At 37.1% G+C, this 25,560-nt stretch overlaps 1 protein-coding gene across 1 annotated transcript in view; it reads left to right on the plus strand.

Moving 5' to 3' along the window:
* The window catches only part of LOC129717217 (optomotor-blind protein), a 219,182-nt gene that overhangs the window by 101,951 nt on the left and 91,671 nt on the right, over positions 1-25,560 (plus strand). Inside the window, exons 3-4 of the mRNA XM_055667072.1 lie at positions 15,937-15,996; positions 20,298-20,327. Of these exons, the coding sequence (XP_055523047.1) occupies positions 15,937-15,996; positions 20,298-20,327 (90 nt within the window). The remainder of the gene's footprint in view (positions 1-15,936; positions 15,997-20,297; positions 20,328-25,560) is intronic.

Below are 25,560 nucleotides of genomic sequence, written 5' to 3' on the forward strand. Positions count from 1 at the left end.
AATAACAGGAGGGCTGTGTGCAAAGTCACGACCGCAAGGTTGAAGTAGAATACTTTTACAAGAAAGATAACCCGGCTGCTTGCGTGTCAGACATTTTTTCTCGTAAATAAACGTTGAATAATCAGATCAATCGAATTTTGCGCTTAAACAAGGATTGACCATTTTCAATAATATAGTAAGTTGCTTGTCATGGTTGGGGTTTGACAATTTTTTAATTTTAAAGTGAAATTTTTTCGGATGTCGTGCTCATGACTGAAGGAAAAGATAATTCAGTACGTTTTGAGACACGGAGATGAAGTAAAATTTATAACTTTTACAAATTTAGAAATGTGAATCAACTCATTAGAAAATATTAACTCTTCAATCAAGTTTTTATTTCATCCTGAAAAGGACAATTTGTTGTTCATCTTAGTATCGGATAAGATGCCGATCACATCTTTGCGTTATCACTGACAGGGCGAATAAAGTATTCCTGGTGATAAAGTAAACAATGAAATGCTGATTTAACACTCAAAACTAGACGGCTCACGTGTTGTCAAAATGAGTCAACTTTTCATTGAATGCATTTACTAGTGCCCACTATTGCACAGAGACTGCATTTCACTAAAGTGCCCCACTGCATCAGCCGCTATCGATGCTGAGATCCGCTGCAACTAGTTCGCTATCCATAGCCATGCCACAGTTGTGGCCGCTATACGCTGCCATTGGTATCCACTGTCCCTGCATCAGCTGACCCAGCTGCTATCGTTGCTGGAATCCGCTACAACTAGTGCGCTATCCATTGCTACGCCATCGCTTTGGCCGCTTTCCGCCATCGCTGGTATCCACTGCACTGCTAGTGCTGCTGCTAAGGGAGGGCGACTGCTGTTGTCGCTGTCTAGAACTATCATGAGCGGCTTCGGCTGAAACAGGCTCCTATATAGGCCAAATAGCATGTTTTAAATTGCAAGGTATATGATTCTGTCGACCGTGCTTGGGAAGCAATCATATAACGACCAATCAGAGGTCGAGTTTTTCGTTTTGACAAGGCTTGACTATTTTAAATAGTACAATAGTGTGAATAATAAAATTACAATTATCTTCTTCTGGGAAGAATCTTATAAGATTTTCCAATCTATTGCTGCAAGAACGAAGGAAATCCATCGAATACTAACCGATTTATTAGCATTTGAAATTGGATATTTTTTCACTTTTTTCGGTTTTTGATTTTCATTTCACATCCCGTTGTTGCCGAGCTTCCTGAGAGAAGTATTCTACTTCAAAAGGGTAGTCCGAGTGTAGCTACAACGCGAAAACAAATTCGACATTAGAAAGCACATAAATCTTTTCGATATTGCATGGGAACATTTTAAAAACACAAAATTGCTGTAAATGAGACTTTTTATATGTATTTTTATGTGAAATAAGTTAAGAATCGATGAGTTTCGATGTTAACAGTCCTAATGAAAGTCGTCTTGCTTCTACTAGTTTACCCAAGTGGTATCAAACCATTCGAACTAATCCGAACTCTTGAGTTACATCATTTTGAAAATTATCGGAAAGTTTCAAATTATCAGTTTCTGGTAGTGTTGTGGCCATGGTTTCAAGAAAATACCTCTGTCATGTGATGGATGAGTGTTCTATATATATATATATATATATATATATATATATATATATATATATATATATATATATATATATATATATATATATATATATATATATATATATATATATATATATATATATATATATATATATATATATATATATATATATATATATATATATATATATATATATATATATATATAAAGCAAGCCTAAGGCCTCTGTCATGGTGAACGCGAACGCGAGCGATGGGGCGAGAAACTTGCCGTAGGTAAATAAACAGCTCTCTTTATTGGCCCTGACACAAGTAAAAGAGATTTTTAAGGCTGTTCGCACCTACGCGAATTCTCATATGCAATTGTCAATTTATGTGTGAAAACAAAAGCAAAAATATTTCCCTCTTTCACTCTCGCAAGTAAAAACCAAACCAATATCAACAAAGTCGTCAGGGCCAATGGCTGTTCATTTACCTACGGCAAGTTTCTCGCCCCATCGCTCGCGTTCGCGTTCACCATGGCAGAGGCCTAAGATGCGTTGACATCGTCGTCAGTATGCGAATAACAAAGTATCGGTGTTGGTTCACTCTCTTTGCTTTCCTTTCTACGAAATATTGCTTGTCGTTAGTGTACACTACAACGTCTAGTTCCTAATGTGCACAACTCGGTATATGAAGTTATTCGTCTCTGTTACACAGAGCGATCAGATCTTGTTATGTTCTTACTCATTTGACTCATGAATATGATTTTTTGTCAGAAAAAGAAAGAAAATGACAATGTATGCTCTCCTACTTTCGCTCAAGTCAACCGCTGCCGAAGTCCCCATACTTTCCCTCTCACCGCACCACACCTCTGTTGCTGGTCAGGCGACATGATATTCTTCTACTGCTATCATTTGTACCCCTAACGACCGGCATATGGAGAGACAAACGCAACGAGCGAATCGCTACTCAGAGCAGATGTAGTCTAGTCATGTGTCTATTTTCTCCCAGAAACCCGCGCACTAGGGAACCTGTATATTAGAGAAATGACAAGACACTCACCGTTAAGGCAACTGTTAAGGCAATTATGTGTTGAGAGTATTCAAGTTTAGTCGCGGTCTGTACACTTCATGATGTGTACATGTGGAGATTAAACGATGATTGCATCATATTCGATTCGTTTCGTTTCCATCACTGGACATAAAAATATCAAAGTTCGCAGAGTACACTTTTGAAACTTCTCAGCATCACATTCGTTTTTTTTGGTATTCAATGTCTTCTACTCTGTATAAAGTGTTAAGGGATTATATACCCGTTTGCTCGAAAAAAAAAGAAAAAAGTTTGGATTTTTTTAAGCATGGTGATACACCTTTTTAATAGCATAAATGTATTCATTTTCAGAAAGTTCAGTTATTCAACAACAACAAAATACGTTTGTTCTTTAGGAAGACCAATTATTCAGGGAGTAATAACCGTTTCTCCGAACTTCTTTCTGAAGAAGCTGCAGAAGCGAGAAATAAGCATTTTCGAATGTACCGATCGAACTTTTCACGGAAATTTGCTAGGGTAGCCTGTAATCGCAACATTTTCAAAAGGCTGCTATTGAGTTAGGATCCATTGATTTCAAGCTCTAGAGCAAATTCTAAGTAAAAGGATCCGACATTTTCATCTTAATCAATCTGTCTCAATCAATAATGCGAGTAAAGTGTACTAACAATAATGATAATAATACTGACTCTCTGGATTCTTCTGAGTGCTCTTATTAATTCATAAATAAAACAAGGTCAAAACTTAACCTCATCGATCTCCGAAAATAGTTATGGTTAACACCCTTCCATTTGATCTCGAGGTACGATGTTGGCCTAACAAGCCAGTTGTCGTAGGTTCGAGTCTCGGCTCGGGAGAGAATGTTGGTTAATTGATCGTAGTGCTAGTCCCACAGTTGTTCTGTACATTAAACAGTTGGTCGCGAAGACTATTTTCTTCGCAATATAGTATCAAGGCTTCGCTTTCCGACACGTTTCCAGTCCAAAACTCCTCGTCAATACCATCCGAGGCTCGAAGCTTTAGGGCAGCCTCAAATTGATACAAGAAATCGCCCCCAAAAAAATCTCGGGTTCGGGTTTCACAGTTTCGGGTTCGAGTTTGATCGAAAAAAAAAATTTCGGGTTTGGGACGGGGGAATAAAATCGGGTACGGGTCGGGTACGGGTTCGAAAAAAGCCAATCCCGACCATCTCTAATAGGTAATACCCAAAATTTTCGCACACAACGTGCGTAATTCTCATTACTAGAAAAAAACGTCAAAATACGTGGTGGCGAGTACTCGTTTTCAATGTTTGTTTAAGAATATATTTAGACAGCGAGCGTTTCCCCCGTTAGAGGAAAAAGAAGGCTATTATCGCATTGATAAGTGGTTCTACCGTGACCATTTTGGAGCCTGGTTCTAAGGGCTCTGATTAAAATAGTGGACCCATGAATCATCCCTTTCTTTACCCTACTGTGCAAAGTGATGATGCTTGGTGACGCTTTGACAGTGGCACCAAAATCAAGGTTCAATAAACTAACGTTAAACAGTAGAATGGAATTACATATTGAGGATAGGCAATGTTTCCATTTAATTCTACTACAAAACACAATAAAGTAAATATGATAACACAATTTCACAAACAACGCATCATAACTGAGACACATTGGTTATGCAGGTTTCAAACCTAATCGAAAAATGCACTAATTTCGCACAGTATCAATGTGCTATCTAACCGGCTACTGCACATAAACACTATCGTTATTATACAAAAAAGTGAATTTCGAGAGTTTCCTCGTGTATCTCAGGCTTAGAGTTTGCTTGGAAAGTTCAGTATCATCGAAGAGTTTGATGGATAATAATTTGCGTAGTCCAACGTCAATGAAGCGGCGGTGCGTCAGACAACCCTCTACTCAATTTATGCAAACCTCTCCAGGTGATCACAATGAACGTCGCAGTTGAGCTACCTTTCCAAAAACGCCGGAAGAAAATATTCAGCACATCAAGCATAAGCAAAACACCACTAGGATTTGGGAAACTTGGTCAATAGGTTACATAAGTTATACGGTCTCATTAAAATTACTGAGCCGATCATCGAAACTCCGTGCGCCAACTGACCAACATATGAATGCTAAAACCGATTCACACGAAAATGTTCGCCTCAGTTACGATACCGCACGCCATCACCGGCACACCAGATGGGTGATTGTTAAGGTGCTACTAGCCTAGCAGAGACTCGGGAAAGGCCCTGCTGTCGGTCCCGCAACTTCTGCATATACTATCTTGAATTGCAACGGACCGGCCGGACCTTTGTGTACGCGCATCCGATCCACTCGATATGAGAGAAGCAACCAAGATTACACAACTGTTTAGTCGCGTGTAGTCGCCGGGTTGGGAGGCCTGCCGGACTCGGTGGCCCCTCTATCGATTGTTTGTATCAATTCGGTGGTTGCAGCACGTGGACAAGACAATGCGGAACAGTTAATGTCCCATGAACTTTCGCACTTGGTTTCGGCCGAAGAAAGTGAAGCAATTGCATAAGGATCGCACGGGGACCCTAATAACTGTGCCGAATGGAGTAGTGCTGCTATCTAATCGAGACAATGATTGACCTTAATTAATGCTTCCAGTATTACACGGAGCAGCCACAACCTTGCCATATGTGTGACTTTGATCGACATTTCGCGAATGTGGGGGATAGATACACGGTTTACTTCAAAGTAGCAGGAAAGTGCAACTATGATGCAATGGCAGTTGGATAGGTGTCATGTAAGCAATAGCTCAATGAAATTCACGTGGTGTTTCCAAAGTGGCTCATACCCTGAGGCGCTGTTATTGGGGACAGGTTTTATTTTAGGCAACTTCAGTGAGAATTTCACTATGCGCTCAACTACCAGCTTTTACCCATGCAAGAGGATCGAAATAGAGAGAAAAAAAAAACAAAATTCCATGCAGCAATAAACATTTAAAATGATCTGATTACGTGTAATTAGTGGCTATCATGGCAAATAATTCATCTGTTTGCTGAAACTGAATGAGTGACATGCGTATCATGTTTATTTTATATTATATCATGACCATAAAAAGCAATGATTCTTGAATTTGTTCATTTCGGTGCATGCCCCTGTGATTGAGCGAATTTTATGATAAGGGGAATGATTTGAATGGTGCGTTTTTAAAACAAATGACAGAATAAATGTTTGTGAGGCGATATGTCTAATGACAATGTTTATTTGCAATGAGAATGATAGGAACTAAACTAATAGAAACTAAAAGTCGGATTGAAACCATCGGAGGATTTATTGAAAGCTGGCTGTGTATCAAAACATGTTCGGGAATTAATATAAGCTCTCGTTGAATATATTGTTTAATATAAGTTTGTTGTAAAATTCAATGGAAACTTTTTTCTATTTCCAATATTTGAGTCAGTTCTACTAAAGCCCTGCTAAAAGTTAAACTGAACGTTTAGAACAACCTATAATTCGGGAATAAAGTGTCGCTAAAACTAATGAATAATTGTTTCGCAGTATTTTATTTGTGTTGCATTTCTCTGTTTTTTATGAAGAAATTTGTTTGTTTGTTGTTTACGTCGAAAATTGACGATAAGCTTAAAAAGCATCTTGACCAGGGTCGACCAAGATATAGAGCTTACTTCATATAGAATCCGGAACAAATAAGCTGGCTATAACCCGCGTTATTAAAATTTTACCCAGTGTCATTTTTTAAATACAGGGTGAGGAAAAATTATCCGTGTTCAATGTTTTAATCATAACTTTATTCTTTCAATATTAAACAACAACATATTCATACAAAATGTAGATACATTAGCATGGTTTGTAATATTTACATCGCGGACTCGATATGTCTACCCTTGGCTTCAACGCATGCCTTCAATCGTTTCCCTAAACACAGTGCAACAAAAATTGACTTTTTTCTGCCTTGGTTTCTATATATAATTTGTGTATTCTGATGCAAAACTAAATATCCCCGAGTTTGAACATATTTCAACTTAAGGGGCAACAACAGCGCCATTTTGAATTTTTGAGAAATCGATTTTTTTTATGTATTTTCGACGCCATTTTGTTTTAAGATCAAACATCAAAATTCTATGAGTTTGTCCACATATTCCGCTCCCAGATGGTCTCGAGGTACGATGCTGGCCTAACAAGCCGTCGTAGGTCGTAGGTTCGAGTCTCGGCTCGGGAAAGACTGCTAGTGTCAGTAGGATCGTAGCGCCAGCCCCGCAATTGTCCTGTACATTAAACAGTCGGCTGCGAAGTCTGTGTATAATTAAACAAAAGGTCAAGTTCCGAATCGGAATGTAGCACCAAGGCTTTGCTTTTTTGCCCACATAGTAGCATCTTCTTACCCATATTTAAAAAAACAGATCTTAAATCGGACAAAAACTGAGCTCAAAACGGTGACTCTACGAAACCGGTTTTTGCATGGTTTTAGTATATTTCACAGAGTAAAACAATATCGAGTATGTATGAGCATTAATGGTAATGCGCTAATATCTAAAAGTGGGTCAAATTATATCTTATGTAAAAAAGTCTCAGAAATCGATTGGTAGGTGTCTGATCTACGTAAAATGTCAGCAACATGTCGAATTTGCCCCAATTCCCTTACAATACTAAATAAGGTTCATCTCGACGTTAAATTAACTTATTTGAAATCTGTTTAATGTAATATCAAGACTGTAAGCGGTACTCAACAATACAATAACAATTTGGCATCATATGATCCTCCCCCTTTTGCGGGGAGGGGGTTGCATTTTTGGCCAGGACCGGTCGAAACATAAAAATCACGCTTCAGCTATGAGACAGAATCATCGTGTTTTCGATAAAGTCAAATGCGACCCCCTCCCCGCAAGAGGGTGAGGATCATGTGATGCCAAATTGTTAATGTATCTCTGAGTATCGCTTACACTCTTGATATTACATTGAACAGATTTCAAAAAAGTTAAGAGAGGGGCCTTCAACATTAATCTTATTTAAATATCTCGGAAAAAGTCTGCTACAGAGTTCCAGTGTTTTTCCGCTCCATGCGATGGAGCCCAATCTTGTTGTAATGTCCATTTAGTTTTTTTCGAAATGTACATGTATCCAAGGTGTCACTGTGTCGGTTAAAAGCTTTTGGTAAACAAATTGATTGATTTTTACACCCTTTTCAATGAAAAGTTATTATGGGGGTTTCACTGGTAGAAGTAATTCCCGCCCAAGCCATCACCGAAACTGGATGATGTGATCGAGCTATGTTCATACGCCTAGAAGAGCCTTCAGGTAAAAGCTGACGGCCATTTAGGTGGTTATGAAATTGCTTCACAGTGAAAATTTTCTCATCGGTGAATAAAATTGTTCGATTTTCGGTACCGATTTTCTTCCATCCTGTCAGTTGGGTAATGATTTTTTGAAAATTTGTAACAACGTAATCCTGAATCCTTGTAAAGAATAGTTCGTACAGATTTCGGGTCAATTTTAAATGATTTTGCCATTTTTCGAATCGACCTTCTAGAATCACGGTTAATCTGGTGACGAATAATTAACCGGTTCTCAACGGTCCTAGCGGTTCTTTCTCTGCCTCTTCTTGAACGGTCCACTAAATTTCCTATATCGTTTTATAGCGTCTCTAATGGTTTGTTTAGGCATTTTTAACATACTAGCGATACTTACTGGACGCTTTCCTTGTTTATACAACTCGATCACCGCACTGCGTATTGGACTCGACTTTATTATGACACTTAATGCACACTGTTTTGAAATAGATTTCGTGGTTTTGTTTACACATAAACAAGTTAAAAATTGCATAGGTAAGCTCATTTCAACATCTGTCAAATCTGAAATAAAAAACAGATAATTATTCCTCACCCTGTTCAACAGACTGAATGTAATATCCCTAAGGACTAACGATTTATATGAGAAAAAAAAATCGCATGTAAACTAATTACTTCAATGTAACATTTTACCGTTCCGTGTGATTTCTCTGATTTGCGATTTAAATAATATTTTCATTTTGTTTCCTTGAATATTTGTATATTTTGTGATACGAACCACGCACACGAGTGCCTTGCCCCAATGCATCCCTTAATGTGGGTTTAAAACGGATTCAAATCATAGAATCTAAAACACTTCTGATATTGTCAAGACCATCCACACACACTCGTATGTGATCCCAACAATAGATTTTAATGTTGTTGGTTTAACTCGGTTCCGAAAATTTAAATATGACAACTTATATTCCCAAACCCCACAAATTTTTGAGTGGCTCCAACAGCCTTCGATATAAATCAGATCACGATGAGGTGTGTCGATATAAATCAGATCCAGTCTTTTGGTTGAAATCGGTCTTGAATTAGGAAACTAAGCAATTTTTCGCTCTAGTCAAACAAATCACTCACGCGTGGCCCCTACAGCATTATTAATGTCTGTTAGTGTGAACATGTACCAAATATAAAGCGCATCTCTAATCAGTCGACTGAACGGAGAATAAACCGAAAAAAGTTCAATAAAGCCGGGTATAAATTATATGTATGAACGCATCACTTATCAAAGCGAATCCTGATTCAACTTACCCTTCCCTACTAACAAAAATCTCCTTCCTGTGACCTTTGTGGAGATGCAGAGGTTAACACGGTCTCCATATAGCAAGGGTCACACTAACATTCCTTCCCTCTTCCCACCTGATTGCAAGGACGTGGCCGGCGTCGTTGTTGACCCTTCAAAGTATTGAGTCACTAAAACTTGTACAATGAGAATGGTCGATCACTCCCAACCCCATTCAGTTGATTCACTGTACAATTTTACTGATTCGGATCAATCACGGAGTGCAACCATTGATATGTGCAACCAATAATATGTCAGTCAAGCTAAGCTAAGCTAATCCGGGACAAATAAACTAGCTCTATCTAGGAGTTGGTTGGACTTAGGAAACATTTTTTTCGAGGGAGGGGTTTGTTAGTAGCTCAAGTATTTATGATAAAGATTAGTAAATAATAAATAAATGGTGACGTCTCAACACTGTTAGAAATTTGCAATTTCAATAATTAGGATTTGTTCGCTTCCGCAATTAGGACTTATCATTCGTAGGAATCTAAACCTACTTGTCAAATAAGGGAAATAAACTTACAACTAATTTAATTGCTAACTTATCTATCTTCTTCTTCTTCTATATCTATAAATGCGAATGTCTGTCTGTCTGTTCCCTATAGACTCAAAAACTACTGGACCGGTTACCGTGAAAATTAGTACATAGTGGTTTTCGTGCACGGGGAGTATTCTTAAAATATTAGTTTTGCTCTATCTCATAAGCGTAGGCACAGGGGGGTTAATGTGTGTTTCATGAACGTGGAAACTTCCTCCACGAACAAGGTTGTTAATACGATAGATTATCGTCGATAATCGTCATCGCCGTTACCGATAACGTATGGTATCGTTATTGAAGATGACGATAGCGTCTTCAAACATTAACGATACTGGCGATGACGATAGTCACTAGACGTTATCGGTGAGAAAACGTTTTTTTCACTTCGGAGGGTTGGAGACGAAACATCACTAGGCAACAGGAAGAAACTTTTCCATATTTGTCAACATTTGGTCCATTTTGATTGTTTCAACTTATGAGGCGCTTTTTGAAGCATAAATTCGAATAGAAAGGTATGTAGCATTGTCATATTTGCATTGAAAATGCAACTAAATGATATATCTAATGAAGCAAAAGATGGTATTGCAGTGTTTAGTAATAAACAAACGTTATTGATTCGATGCCGTCCAGTAGCTATTGTCATTGACAATGACGATAATGTCTGAAGACGTAAGCGTCATCGTCGATAACGATAACAGACGGTATCGTTATCGACGTTTACGATAAATTATCGATTAACAACCTTGTCCACGATAACCGTGCAAACTTATATACAGATGTTTTTGAGTCTAAGATGTATTTTTGCGACGTTATTGTCCGGTGACCTTTTTGTATCTCAGAGGCGTTGTAAGGATGAGAAAGGGGGGGGGATTAGCATAGTCAACCTTTGATGATTTTAAAATTGCTGGATCCATCAGTATTAAATTCGGTGTGAAAAACCAATAGTAGCTGTTGTATTTCAATGACTTTGAATTTTACCTATTCCATAAGCGTGGCAAGGGAAAAAAATAAATTGATCGCCGTTTGTAATGTGAGTTCTCAAATATGTTTCTATAACATTGATTTTCCTGCATCTCAGTGGCATAGTAAGTAGGAGGGTGTATAATATCTCATTATTTGTGAATTACTAAAAAGCTCATCATAAAAGCTCATTTATATAAAGTTGTTTTTGAGTATAAGATGTGGTTTTGGGACATAACTTTGTTATTTGAGACATTGCTCTATCTCAGTGCCGTAGTTAAGAGGAAGGATGATGAGGGAGGAGGGAGGGGCGTAGATGAATGTTGTCAACCTTTATTAATTTTAAAACCGCCTAACCGATTATCACGTAAATACACGTCGTATAGCAGCGTATATGTCTCAATTACTTTAATTTATATCTATCTCATATACGTTGTTACAGGGAGGGGGAGCTACGATAACCTTTATTATTTTTGAACCGTCTAATAGTTCATCTTGAAAAACAACACTCTCTACTGAGTAAATGATGACGTGCGATAAAGTGTATAAGCGATACAAAATAGCTATTTAGCGAGGCCGACTTATACGTCTTGCGGTGGTGTAATCGGAAACGCATCTGACCGGAGATTTGAAGTTGTGGATTCGAGTCCCACCTGCTGGACTATATCTTTTGTAAATTTCTAATTAACTATTTCCCCAGTTAGTACATTTATCAATCATCAGCTCCACATTTACTGCTTGTTACAGATATTGAAACAGCTTGACTTGCGTTATTGTCATTGAAAGTAGAGGTAAAATAAATATTTATTTGATGTAATGTATATTTGAGAGAAATGCGGTTGTCGTCGTAAACTCAATGGCGCAGCAACGCCGGCCGGGAATCAGCTAGTTGGCCATAAAGAGAGCTTATATAGCAATTGAGGATTGCAATGATCTTAGTCGCAAATAGGTGATAATTTTTTTCTGAGTAGCAGTGTAAAATCCATCTTTATGTATGTTTCGTCGTCCATAAGCAAAAAACGTTTTAACTTCGTTAGAACTTTTCCGTGCAGCTTTCGAGCGCGTGTTTTAGCCACTAGTCTTTGTTTAGGCTTTCTGATGGGTTGCTTACAGGCACGAAAAAGTTGTAGCCTCCTCGTAGGTGGATCCTCCGGACAGTACTACTGTTAGCACAAATTTTTCTGCAATATCTTGGTTACCCTTCTGCAATACCTTGGTTACCCTCAATACCTTCCAGTTGAGCTGCCGAGCGTATGTTCCACTACGACACATACTCTGATCTTTCCGGGTTACAATCATCCGTTCTCGGAAATTTTTGAGTACGTCGCTTTGGTGAATATCAGTGATTTTGCGTCGACGGTTTCTTGACGTGAGTGAGCAGAATAATTCTCTTATTTCGTTTTCCACGCACAACTTTATTCAAACTTCATGTTTCGAGATGAAACATTCAGCATAGAAAGGCGAACGATTTGCAAACTAATAGTTGCTAAAACAGTTGAAATCAGATCACTAGGGGCGCTGCTCTTCAACTGACAATATTACCAGATTTTGAATGAAGCATGCTTTATGTAAGTCAGAGACACGAGAACCACGGACAGTGAGCTAGATTACTTTACGAACTACATGAATTACATTTTTTGTCTTATGACATACATTTTAAATTTAGTAAAGTGCGTAATGTATGTAATTTCACTAGGATGCGAATAATGAACAAGGACAGATTGTGTGAGACATAGAAAAACATATTTTATGGTGGAAGATTCGCCACCAACTTAATTGTCTGATCGATTACAAAGTATGAGAGAGACAATCTCCCAGTTACAAAAATAATTTCCACCAAGGCGTGCTTGGAACGGGACACAATAGTAGAGGGTGATCAATATTATTCTTAGAAGAGATTACCTTCCCAATAGTTTAATTGGTCAAAATACCATGACGGAGACATCGGAGATTGCGGGTTCGTGACCCGTCTGGATGAGGAAAATTTTTCCTAAGTCTAAGTCACACATTCTGTCCTTGTTCATTTTTCGCTTTACTAAACTAGCTAGACCAATACCTGTTTGTTAACCACTTTAGTATTTAAAAATCCGCTGATCGTTAATAAATCCCCACGGATTCCTATGAATACATTGATCTGTGACGACGTATAACGTATAAAAAATGTAGTACATTTTTGAGAATGTTCAACCGAAAATACAAATCATGTCTTCGAGATCAACTTTACAGTGTAGGAACTCAAATTGCATTTCTCTATCTCATTGGTCTGAATGACTTCGGTTAGATACATTTTCGCCACAGCCACCGCTAACCAACTAAGTAGCTACGAACCAGTCAAATTATGCTTAAAAATTTTCCGCATCATCTCCCCAATCTTTTCGACGTAATTTGTTAACTTGTAGGTGTCACACTGCTTACGAAAATATATCGATATTTGAGTGTTTTTTGCCTTCGCAAAATGGAACTTGAAATCTCTAGCTTCAAAGTTGCATCGGATGCTACTTTTCGATTTCAAGGCATCATATCGGTTCCGAAAAACTATTATTGAGGTGTATTTGAATATTTCCATCAGCTTGCCACAACTTTCCGGAAACTGGAAGATGCCAGCTTGGTTTTCTGACCAGAGTCTAGGTTCTAAATATATTAATATTGAGACGTACTTGAACATCTTTTAGTTTTACACAGCTTTGCCAAAACCGGAAGTCGTGAATTGGAATCCAAAATAAACGATTTTCACAGATTTTCAGGTATCAGGAACCTCTTTCCTGAACATGAAATATTATTGGATACCGGAGTCCGATTTCTAAGCGTTATTCTAATTTCAGAAATACCAATTTGGAAAGTTTTGTCAACGTTTTCCATCAGTTTTAAATAGCTTCACGGACATCAGAAGCCATCTTGTTTTCGAAAATGGCGTTAAACATTACGTCTCGGTCTCTGGACTTTCGGCAATCATCGAATTTATTCAAAAAGTTCCCATAATGCACGAAAAATCTTGGCTTATTAATCAATTAGAACTCCCTCCTCCTCAAGGAGCTATCTCTTTTCCATTACATTGTTTTGTAATGAATATCTTTTGAATATGTCACCGAAACTTTAATTGTGCATGCATGGTACCCAAATGATAGAAATAATCAACCTTACTTTTGCGTATACTTTTGCAAATTTTACTCGAGAATGTTGATGAAAAATCGTAATTTTTGAGATTGAAAAAATATTCTAAGTCCGACTTTCTTTTATTACCTTTTTTCATGGGTTTAATAAAATTGTATAATTCCGAGCATTTTGTCATCTAATGAAGGCCACGTATTTGTTTTAAAATTTTCATTTTGTATTCACCTTACTTTGTTTATTTGTTAGCTGAGGTAAAACCGCAGAAGTTAGACCCGAAACAACTGATTTTTTTAAAACTGTATTTAATAGTACATGGTGTTTCTGTTAACTGGTCAACTCTAGTTTGCCGTATTATTTTTATCGTGTATCAGAAAAACCTCTCATTTCGAAGATGTGTGTACATAGTATGCTGCCTTATGTTTGATGTTGACATTTGGTTTTGGTAAGAAGACACGAACGATCACGTTGTCAACGAGATGCAGTTCAAAGTTAACTGGCGTTCTGCGGTGAACAAAGTGACCAAGAAGGTTGTGCAAAACTTGATTGAAGGTCCGGCAATTCGCATTTTCGTGGGTATCCCTGGACATGTGCTTAGAACCCTGAAGTCTGTTAAGGCAAGTGATAAATAAGCCCTTGCGTAGTGCGGATATTGGCATTTAAAGTCTCCTGGGTTTAATCGCTTACAGAGGACCATTGCTTGGTTAATATGGTAGAAGCCCGTTGTTTCGTCAAACCTTCTTGTGGTGCGAAAGGTATAGGCTTTAAATTTAAATCTATTATTAGTTTTCATTTGTTTTATTCAACATTACAACACAACAGTGAACATAAGTTTAATTGAAAATACAGCTGCATTTTGAGCAAGGGTATAACTGCAATGTAGTTACACATTGGCCACTAACCATCTCTGTACCTTTCTATATTCCATTGTCCAGTGACTATCGAAATTTACATGTAAATCCTGAACTCCCAACTCAACTTAATTTACCTTGTCTTACTTCGATTTAACTTAAGCAACTTAACGAAATTTGACAAGATTGTTAGTAGCATACTGCTACAACGCTGAAACATGCTATTGAAGAATCAATTCACAAACTCCACCTGGTTTTTGCACCTGAACATTCAACTTTCACTGTTATTTTGCACAACTTCCGTCTAGCTTAAACACGATCTAAATTAAATCAGCATAGCCGTCGGTTCCAAATAGACGCAAGTTGCAAAATGTATTGAAGCAAAACTACCCTCCTATGTACATCGTGCTTATTGTAGGCATTTGTTTTTCCTCCCGATAATCGTTTCCGACAAGCTCCGGTGTGAATATTCAATCAAATCTTTCGGAACTTCATACATTCAAATTGTGGGAAAAAGTAGTCACGAATGGAACCCGACATTAGGTTCGGCGGGGGTGAGCTGATACAGCACGAGGGCGCTGCGTATTAATTAATCACTCGTGTAACTTCAACACGAGTCTCTCTACTAACCTGTGCGATGCTACTACATCCCGTAGCAGTGGTCACTGTCAAGGTTTTGTTTACTTTGGCGCTAAAATAAGTTAGGAGTTAGCTGTCTATAATGCTAGATGAGTAAAAGTTTCGTGTCGTGCAGACATGATTAGTTGATATTTGCTAAAATTCATTCGCTGCTACACTAGCGAATCAAATCGTTTAATTGAAATATTTGCATGTGAATCTAATTGCTACATCTCCGCATCCCGAAAAGCGGTGTGTTCTATTATACAGATCTGTTGCTGTCATGCTAGATAAATTTTAATTTTGCTAGACTATCAACCGTTTTCCGAAAATTTCGCACGAAATTTTATAATTTTTCAATGCATATCAAAAAAAATAACTTAACCTTTTTCCCACGAGATGACATTTTATTTGCGTTTTGTGAGATTTTATTTAAAACCTAGTGGCAACCCTGCTTGGCGGTGCCATCGGACATCCCGTTCAATAATAAGTTGTTTCGCTTGAAACCGGCATCGTCTTCCTATATAGTTGCATATTAGGTCCAGATCGAGTGAAGCATATACAAACAAACCCCGACCGTCCTTGAGTCTCTTTCCTCCCTTGATGAATTAAACTTGTATGCAACTGAATTATGTACTAATTGTATCTTTTTCAACTTTTGCAGCTGCTGGAGAAGGGAGTGACGTAGACAACAATAATATACAAGATTTACTTAACGATACAGGTGAGTAGACTGAGTGAGCTATATTATACCAGAATTATTAAACGATACAGGTGAGTAGGCTATATTGAACACAACTGCGTTGTGTGCAAGCTGTTGTACTGTATTATATTGTACGCAATTTGTAGGCAACCGAGCAATACTCGTACCGTTTCTAACGCTTACCATAAATATTCACCACTGAACAATCATACGATTCGTTTCCAACGTTTGTTTCGCGCAGTTTGGCTTAAACGAGGTTGATGTCTGCGGTGAATGTTTTATTTTACCTATCGTCTGACTTGACTGAACCGAGGTTTATGTCTGTGATAAATATAGCATTGTTCAACTCGTCTAATTTGAATATGTTGCAGTTAGTTTGCAGTTATAGTTAAGCATACAGATATGACGGTGTACAATATGCAGTAGCATACAATTAGTTGAACACACGGAGCTATTACTACGAGTAATCACGTTGCATAGTTTTAGGCACATTCCACAATCCCCCTAAAATGTATGTCTGGACAAAATTTGGACGTGTCTAATAATAGCCTGAATTCATGGAATAATTCATCATCTAATTGCTTCTTCTCCTGGCTGTGTTCAGATGTTTCTTCAACTTTTTTAAACGATTCTATTATCATGACGATATCGTTTTTCAATATGCGATATGGAGTGCAATCATGACTGGCTTTCGAACAACGATAATAGGATTAAATATTCTAAGCATGTAGTTTTTTTAGTTGACTGTTTCCATAATATTCGAAGTTTATACAGAAGGACTCTTTGAGCAAAATGTTTGTTAGAAAATTTCATTGATTGAAGAAATGCTTTGTATCACGATTTAACGAGTGTTAAATTGGTACTGCTTATACTCTCGAAACTTTATCGCTTTGCTTTGCTTGTGTGCTACTTTTATTGTTTGAAGGTTTTCAGTGTCCAAATTTTACACGCAGCTCATAGTTTCTGAATCGAAATAATATTGAAACATAATAATTGTTAGATATAGCTTCTTAATGTGACTGTATGTTTTGAAATTAACGAAGAAGCGATTTGAAAAACAACAATAAAATTCTAGGTTGGTGCATAAGAACATAGAGACATCACTACTTGAGCAAAACTTTTCGGTGTCCACGAAATTCGGTGGTACGATATATTACATATTAGCTTAAAAGATGTTACCGATGACTTCAAAAATAGATAAATATAGGGTATCGAACGTCTTCATCAGTGGTTTTCTTCGGCAGCTCTTCTGCAGCAATCTTATGGAGAAACCTGCCGAAAAAAAACACTGACGAAGACGTACGATACCCTATGTAATATTTGTAAACTCAACGAGTTATTCAAAAATATAAAAATGAAACATAAAATAATAAGAACAAAGATAAATGTTCGTTTATAGATGAGGAAAAAAAAATAAATGTTCGTTTGTTGTAGGGTTTGCAATTCCGGGAAATACCTTTTGCCGGGGTTCCCGGATCCTGAGATTGCAAATATTCATTTCCGGGATCCGGGGATTTCCGAATTTCCCAGAAAATTTCTCATGATTCACTATATTTTGCTATACAATAGTGTAATCAAACCAAATACACATGGACGGTTAATATCAGTTTTCTCATGTAATATCAAACTCAATTTGAAATACTACGAGGTATGCAGCCCTAGGGTTGTATGAAATGGTGACGTGGGACTAAACACTGTATTTAGAAGGATTTTTAGTTACAAAAGTTACAGAATCTGCAGACAGCAACAATTCGTTTGTTCTGTGGTTTAAGTATTTTTTTAAACGCAGCCTTCCATAAATTTTCTTTTTTAAAATATATTGAACAACACTCGAAGGAACTTCGATTACACTTAACGATATTGTTTAGTGTTTTTTTGTGCGAACAACATTTATTTAACAAGGCACAAGCGTGTCGTTGTTATTGTAGAAGCACCAAAAATTTCTCGCAATTCGTCTGCATCAGAATTAACTCTATTTCCTCATAAACCAAATCCAACAATATCTACGTTATCATAATACAGGAATTTGTCTTATTTAACTCTGATCAAATTAAATTTATTACATAAATCTAATTATGGAAAAAAAATGGAAGCCGTTACATGGGTTCACTCATAGGGAAACATAAGAAGATATGTTAAACAAAATAATCAACAAGTTCCAGCGAAAAATCATAACAATCAACAATTGCAAGGAAGTTAAAGTTCGAAATGATTAATTTCTGTTTTTTGTTTGACAATTTTTTTTCTCATTTGCCAACAATTACATTCACTGTATTACGAAGACAGCTAATATACGTAAGAATATTATTTGTTTAGTTGAAAACAAAAATATATCATCTAACAATGTTGAAATGTGAACGAAGATTCTGAATAGATCCTAGTGAATCGACAAGATATTCAGAAGCATTCGCTGGCTCTTAAGCTTCTATAAATTTGTATTTTCAAAAATCTACTCCTTCGATCACGAATATCGAAGATAAAATGCAAAAGAAAATCTTATGACCGTTGCAAAAATGCTCAATTTTTTTAAGTAGTTTATGTTTTTTAAAGGTAACCAAATTCATGACATAAACTTTTAATCACAATAAAAGCAGCAGCATTGCAGTTTTTCCTTGATTTCACGGAAATAGAAATCGTGTACCACTGCAATGATAGACGACGAGAGACCAGCAACCTCTGCTCCACATAATATGTATATTATACTGTACGGTATTGTTGCTTTTACCAGCTTGTTGTCTTTCAAGACATCAGTTTTTATTATGCTCTGACAGCAGGTTTAGAAATTGTTCAAGTGAAAGGCTTGTTCCAAAACTTTTCGAAAGCTCTTTACCTTCGAGACTTCAAATTAGTCTAAGTTCATGGAAGCAAACTTAAATTGACCTGTTGGGACGGGGAAACTCTGTCCATTTTTTTTTTCTATTTTGAAACTGAAAATTTTTCATGTAACTTTTGTTGGAAGGATTTATTATTTTATTTCTATTTTATGGTTGGACCTTAATAATAAAGTTGTCAAGTTATTCACTAAATATGACGAATTTCATTTATGATCAATGTTGATAATATTTTTTTGAATCCGTGAATGAATTCGACCTGAAATAAATAATTCAATACCTTAAAGTAAGTGCAATACGCGTGATTGATTGTGGGCCGTAGCTAATCAACGTAGGAATCATCTTCACAGGTAAGACACGTAAGCATTCAAATGCTCTCTATTCGAAAAAAATTATTTATTCCCGGTACCCGGGATTTAGTGTTTTCATATGCTTCGGAAAAATTTGAAGTAATTCACATAAGTAAAATAGTGAAAAAATTAAAAGTTAGCTCCAAGGAAATTGAACAGACGTTATTCAGGTAGGAAATTTGAATAATACGGGTGTTGAAAAAATGGTAAATTTGTCTTCCGAATACGTTAAGTAGCGCATAACTTACAGTACAGGATTTTTTTTTCTATTTTGAATGTACTTTTCTTAGCCCTTTCCCTTCGTAATATTTTTTCAGATGCTATTATAGCAAATTAAATACACACACAATTTACATTTCAATTTAGATCTCGTGATGCACAATTTATAAGCTATGAAACAAACTATAAAAATATTTTACCTAAACTTGAACAATGATACAAAATTCGTTTTGTGATTAGCAAATCACCCTAATGTTGTTTTGATAGTCTTCAGTTTTGATAGTCTTCAGTAGTAAATATTTGGAACGCTTATCAACAATTTACTGGTTTATTTATAGATCGCTTAACTCTTCGATTGGCCATTGTGTTTCATAATTGCATTATTCCTCAAGTGCAATCGAGTTCCTACATTCCCGACTATCCGCTTTTCATAGTTGGATCTCTACTTGAGGGTTTAAGTGGTAGTAAAACCAGCTAATTCTATCGCTAGATAATCCAGAAATCGAGGTCGAATTCCGCCTGGGATCTATCAATTTCTAATCAGTCAAATATTCACCTTTATTGCTATTGTCTCAGATTATTTGCTGTTAGAAATTAATCAGGCTGCAGACGCGTGATACGAGCATGCCTTCTTTACGAGAACCGGTGAAAGGAGATTATTCTGCTGCAGAGAACATGCCACAACAGCATCCATTACATTTTTTTTGACAAGACAAACTATTTGGAGAAACATCTCAACTAATGTAATGCGAGGTACTGATTAAAGACGGGTGTGGTGTCGCGCTGGCCATTGAAAGTTATTTTAATATTCATATTTGCACTCACAGTGTCGCCAATGATCATACCTATCACTAACGCTTTTGTGTAGAGCACTGACTAATTTGTGTTTTGTGTTTTTCTTTCTTTTCGATTCCTTTTTCAGATTCAGAACTTTCCTCCCTATCGCATGTTGGTAAGTGTCGCTTTCAGTGTGATTTTCTTCAGATGAACTATTTTATGATTTAGTTTTTTATTAAAAACACCGTCACTCGCATTTGTGTGTGAATTTTATGTTAAACTTTCAGTTTATAGGATGTTGTTTCAATTGAATTGTGAGCACAATAAGAGTAGGAAGTAGAGTTTTGAATTAGCACCGCACGTCACTCGATAAGCACTTGATACTTGGTTAAAGTCGAATACGGTGCAGATAAGTAACGGAATTTGAGCAGCACGTTTCTACCTGTTGAAAAGCCTTATCCGGTAATCATTTTAATCCAAAGTCCAACAATGAAGTGGATGACTATATTGCTATATTTTATAGCCAAGCTCACTGGTACAAAACAATATACTCCCACTTCATGAAACTTATTACATTTTTTGTCATATTACTTATTTTAAATTGTAATGTAGGTAATGTACGAGATTTTTTCGAGGATACGAAAAATGAACACAGGCTGAAGGTGTGATTTAGACTTAGAAAAAATTTCCCTCGTCCAGACGAGGGAAAATGGACGAGGGAAATTTTTGCTAAGTCTAAGTCACACCTTCAGCCTGTGTCCATTTTTCGCATCCTCGAAAAAATAACATACATTGCCTACTTTACAAATGTACCTACTCCCAATCTAAACTAAGGCATAGTTATTTTCGACGCTTCAATTACCTGGGACGTGGTCAACTTGTTCTAATGTAACGTATGTGAATAAATACGTTGAGTAAATTTTGACTTTATACGCATTCCTGTTCGTGCTAAAATTTTAGTTCGCAAGTATTAAAATCCTTCAACGACCATTCGCTAAATGACGGCAATACCCACGTCAATCAAAATAGCGAGATCACTTCCAGAAACAATATTTAGTGCTTTGAGTCCTGCCAATGTGGTATATATCCACAAATTAAATTGGGTGATCACGAGCTCGGATTGTGCTTTTGTACGTACATGTTTCGCGTATAACACAATCCCAGCGGGTGTATCGAGATGGCTTCTGTTTTGTCTCCTGGTTGTCTGCTCGATTGTATTTCCAGTTACATGAAAACACCCTGGAAAATTGGTGGGTTGAAAAAAGCATGCGGTGAGCTGATGGTTCGACTGAAAATCAGTTGGAAAGCGACTGGGCGATTACTGACTGCTTCAGATGTTCAGATAGGCACTGCTATTAAGACTCTGTGTTTGTTTGGTTGTGGTTATTATTGCGTTTTCGCAATTGGAGGGATATTTTTTCATAGTGTATCTGTATCGACAGTTTGAGGGTCTCGCCATAATGAACCAGTTATTTTCCCATTGGGTTCGTTTGCAAGAAAGTGGAAATTTTTTTCCGATCTTACGTTGCGGTTGACTGCTTCTGTTTTCTTTCGTTTGAAGTGATAGCTAAGCAATAATTCGATACATGACAGCTGGTGGAATCTTCCTCCGTGGAATTTTCCAAGTTTTGGAGTTTACTGAACAAAAAAAAAAAAAAATTAGGGATCAAATATGTTATGACAATTATTCATGACGTACGAAAAGTTGTCACCTTTTTTGTGTTGACATGAATATTAAGAGATAAAAAATACATGAAAGAATATTGTTACGGACCACTATACAGCCATGATTTTAATAATGATAAAGTAGATTCGAAAAAAAAGAAAAGAAGCAGATTTGATTATAGTATATTATATAGGCAAAAGTTCGTATGTTTTACCCTGGGAGGGAGGAAGAAACAGATGCAGAGCTGTGAGTGTGTATAAATAAACAAAATGAGCTGTCATCGGCCGTCTGACCAAGACACCCCTATGGCATCGCGACATGTTTCAATGGCTAACATCTCAACATATGTGTAGACGAGATAGCATATCACCGCCTCTTTGCATACATCTTTATCTTACTGCTGACAGCGGGCACAATTTTATTTGAGCCCATGACATGAGTTCATTGTCATTCACTGTTACTCGGTATAGGGATGCCAATGGGTCGGACCGAGACGAATAAGGCATCATTTTAGCGTATATGCTAAATTTAGCAACAAACAAATCCAGTGATATCGAGAATGACGTCAAAAGGCAAGCAAAATGATTAATAACAAGAATAAAGGGTTCTTTTTCATCATTTATTTGAATGCAAGTTACAAACGTCGTAACTTGTAAACAAACTTTTATCAAAGATATTCGTTTGTTTTCGTCTCGGTGTTATTTATTTTTCGCCCTCCCTTTGGCTAACTTTGATAGCCTTGGACATAAAAAGAGTTCGGGATTTGTATGAGCCTTATATTTTTTTTAAGGAAAAACAGAATTTTTGGCTTTCACCGCACCAATATATCAGAACTGTTTATTTTACGATACTGGAAATGGAAAAAAAATGGAAAAAAATCTGATGTGTCCAAGTATAGGCTGAAGCCCTAGTTGAGTTGAGTGTTACTAGCGCTCATACCTGAAGTTTTTTAAATACTCCCAAAATTTGAAGTTATAGTCAAAACCCCTTTTTCGGAACTAAGCTCATAGTCTTATTTTTCACTTGGTCATTTTTTGACAGATGTTTCATGCTTAGGTCGTTTTGGGATGGAGAAAGCCATAGCACAGACTAACAGACGTAACACTGGAACCTAGCTCCATCGCCACAAAAAACGATCATTTCAAATTTCCAATCGAAAAACAGCCATCACGCGATAACGCCGTCTGGGGCGCTGTCATGCAGTCTCATATTTTGTGGTTCCCCATTTGACACATGTAGTAACGCTGGCGCTGATGTCGAAATACATGACGCAGATGGTGCTAGTGTTACTAACGTAAAGTACCGGAATCGTCCGAACGATGATTTTATTGAAAATTTGTTTGAAGTGTTATGTCTGTTAGTCTGTGGCCATAGCATAGACATAGCGTCTGGTTTGAAAAAAACATCGTTTGAGTCACAAGCGGGTGACAGCGAGAATGGAAACCAAAAATCACCCAGAGTTTTGTCGAAGTCAGCCCTCTGTCCAATTGGACGATTTTATTCGGCGTTCAGTTTAATTTAAATGTTAGTGGGTCCGGTTGGCCGTGATGTTAATGTTTGGTTAAACAATTTTATGTCCAACCTAAGGCGTCGTACACAAATTACGTAACGCATGAAGGGGGGGAGGGGGGTTGAGTCTGCGTTTATTATTGTTACGTAAGGGGGAGGGGGGGTGTAGAAGAGACAGTTACGTAACTGTGATGTATGCTCGAAATTGAAAATTTCAGAAGGGGGGTCAGGCTGATCAGCGTTACGTAATTTTAGGGGTGGAGTCATGTCGAACGTTACCTATCGTTATATATTGGTCTGAAATTTAGATTTTTAGCGCTACGTAATTTGTGTACGACGCCTAACGAAAAAGTTTGTGTAAAAGAAGTACTCGCAGTAATGAGTTTAATCTGGAACAACGATCGTTTGATGAAAATGTTTTGAAATCTGTCTGGTGGGCAAGCGTGATCAAGTTGTTGGAACTACTTATGATGAACAATTGCAGATTCATTTCCAGATATGACATCTGTGATTAATCATTACATCTGTTGTTAAAACGACTATTGTGCTGTACTACATTACGGCTTATTTTTTATTTCACGGGTGACAACAAAAATTTTGGAATTTTTCCCTACTACTGTCAAAAAAAGTAAATGATTTTTCTCTCATGAAGATACAATTATTATCAAAGAAAAGAAAAAACATTTGATAAACGTCCGTAACAAGCCTTCCGATTTTCCTAACTGTTGCATCTCGTTCATCTCCAGTTATTTAAACACTGAAGGAACTTAAAATCTCGAAGAAATCTTCGGTTGGGCGACACTGAGATAGATTGGTTGGGTTGCGTATTTGGGGTACAAATAGAGTCAAGTGGTTTTTTTTATTCCCGCTTATTTTCCGTCGGTCTAGTTCCGCCACTGTTGTTGTGCCAATCACCGACGCCCGGGGAGGCGACTCCACCCAGGACCCTAACTCACGACCCGTTTATTATCGGACCGGCGCCAACGGCTTTACTTCCTCATGCGATGGAAGGCGTGATCCCAGAGATTTTTCGCCTCAGAAAATCTCCCGGTGTCGGCTAGGATTGAATCTAGACCAGTTGGGTTGGTTGTGAGTGGATCACGCCACCTCACAACCATCGACACCTTTTTTGTTCTTTTCCTTCTATAGACTTGAATCAAGACAAAAACCTAAGTTAATCCACCTAGCGGTCAGACCCAGCCTTTCTCATTCAAACTTATTATTTGTAAAAATAAATTTACATGGACGCTTCAATCCAATAAAAGTATATTCACTCTTTGGGTTCTAAAATATTGATGTTGTAATTGAAGTATAAAATATGATATTTGACGTAATGTTAGTGCTTAAAAAAAAAGCGAAATAAAAGAAATGACTTTTAATTTCGAACAATTTCATCACGAGCAATACCGGGAACGTTCAAATAGTACGAAACCACACTTAAGTTATGTTGATGCCACGTTATGTTGAATAAGTCGTGTAACCTTTGAGATAACAAATTCGTTGTTTTAACATTTTAATATATAACGGTTGCTTAAGTTCGGTTATAATCGAATGAAATGGGAACGTATAGAGTAGCCAAATCATGAAACCACTTGTTCAATTATAATTCATCAGTTAACCCTTAACTAGCCCGTTCATCTGATATCAATATTGTTCAAAGCGGTTGTGTAGTTTCTGAGATAATGAAGTTTCGTGATTTTCACATTTCGATACATTACAGACGAAGTTACAGTCCGATTACAGTTAAATTGAATATGGTGTTATTTGGCAGCTGGACCTCTCATTTGACACTGATTCAGTGAAAATCGGTTCAGCTATCTCTGAGAAAAGTGAGTGAGTTTTAATAGTTTTGTGAATATTTTATTTTTAATAGCTGGATTTCACATTTTAAAACATAACAGGCAAAGTAATAGTCCGATTGCAAAAAAAAAAATCAATAGGGTCTTATGGGGCAACTAGACCTTCCATTTGACACCGATTTTATGAAAATCGGTCCAGCCATCTCTGAGAAACATGAGTGAGCTTAAATAGTCTCGAGAACACGTTTCTTTCCATAACTTTTGAACCACATGTCCAATCTTTATGAAATTCAAAGGTTGAGGGTTTTTTAGGTAGCTCGTTCATTTGAAATGAATTTCGTTCAAATCGGTTGCGTAGTTTCTGAGATATTGATGTTTCGTGATTTTTACATTTTGATACATAACCTCTAAACTAGAAATCCGATTACAATAAA

This window comes from Wyeomyia smithii, chromosome 1 (genome assembly GCF_029784165.1).
Source record: "Wyeomyia smithii strain HCP4-BCI-WySm-NY-G18 chromosome 1, ASM2978416v1, whole genome shotgun sequence".
Classification (NCBI taxonomy): Eukaryota; Metazoa; Arthropoda; class Insecta; order Diptera; family Culicidae; genus Wyeomyia; species Wyeomyia smithii.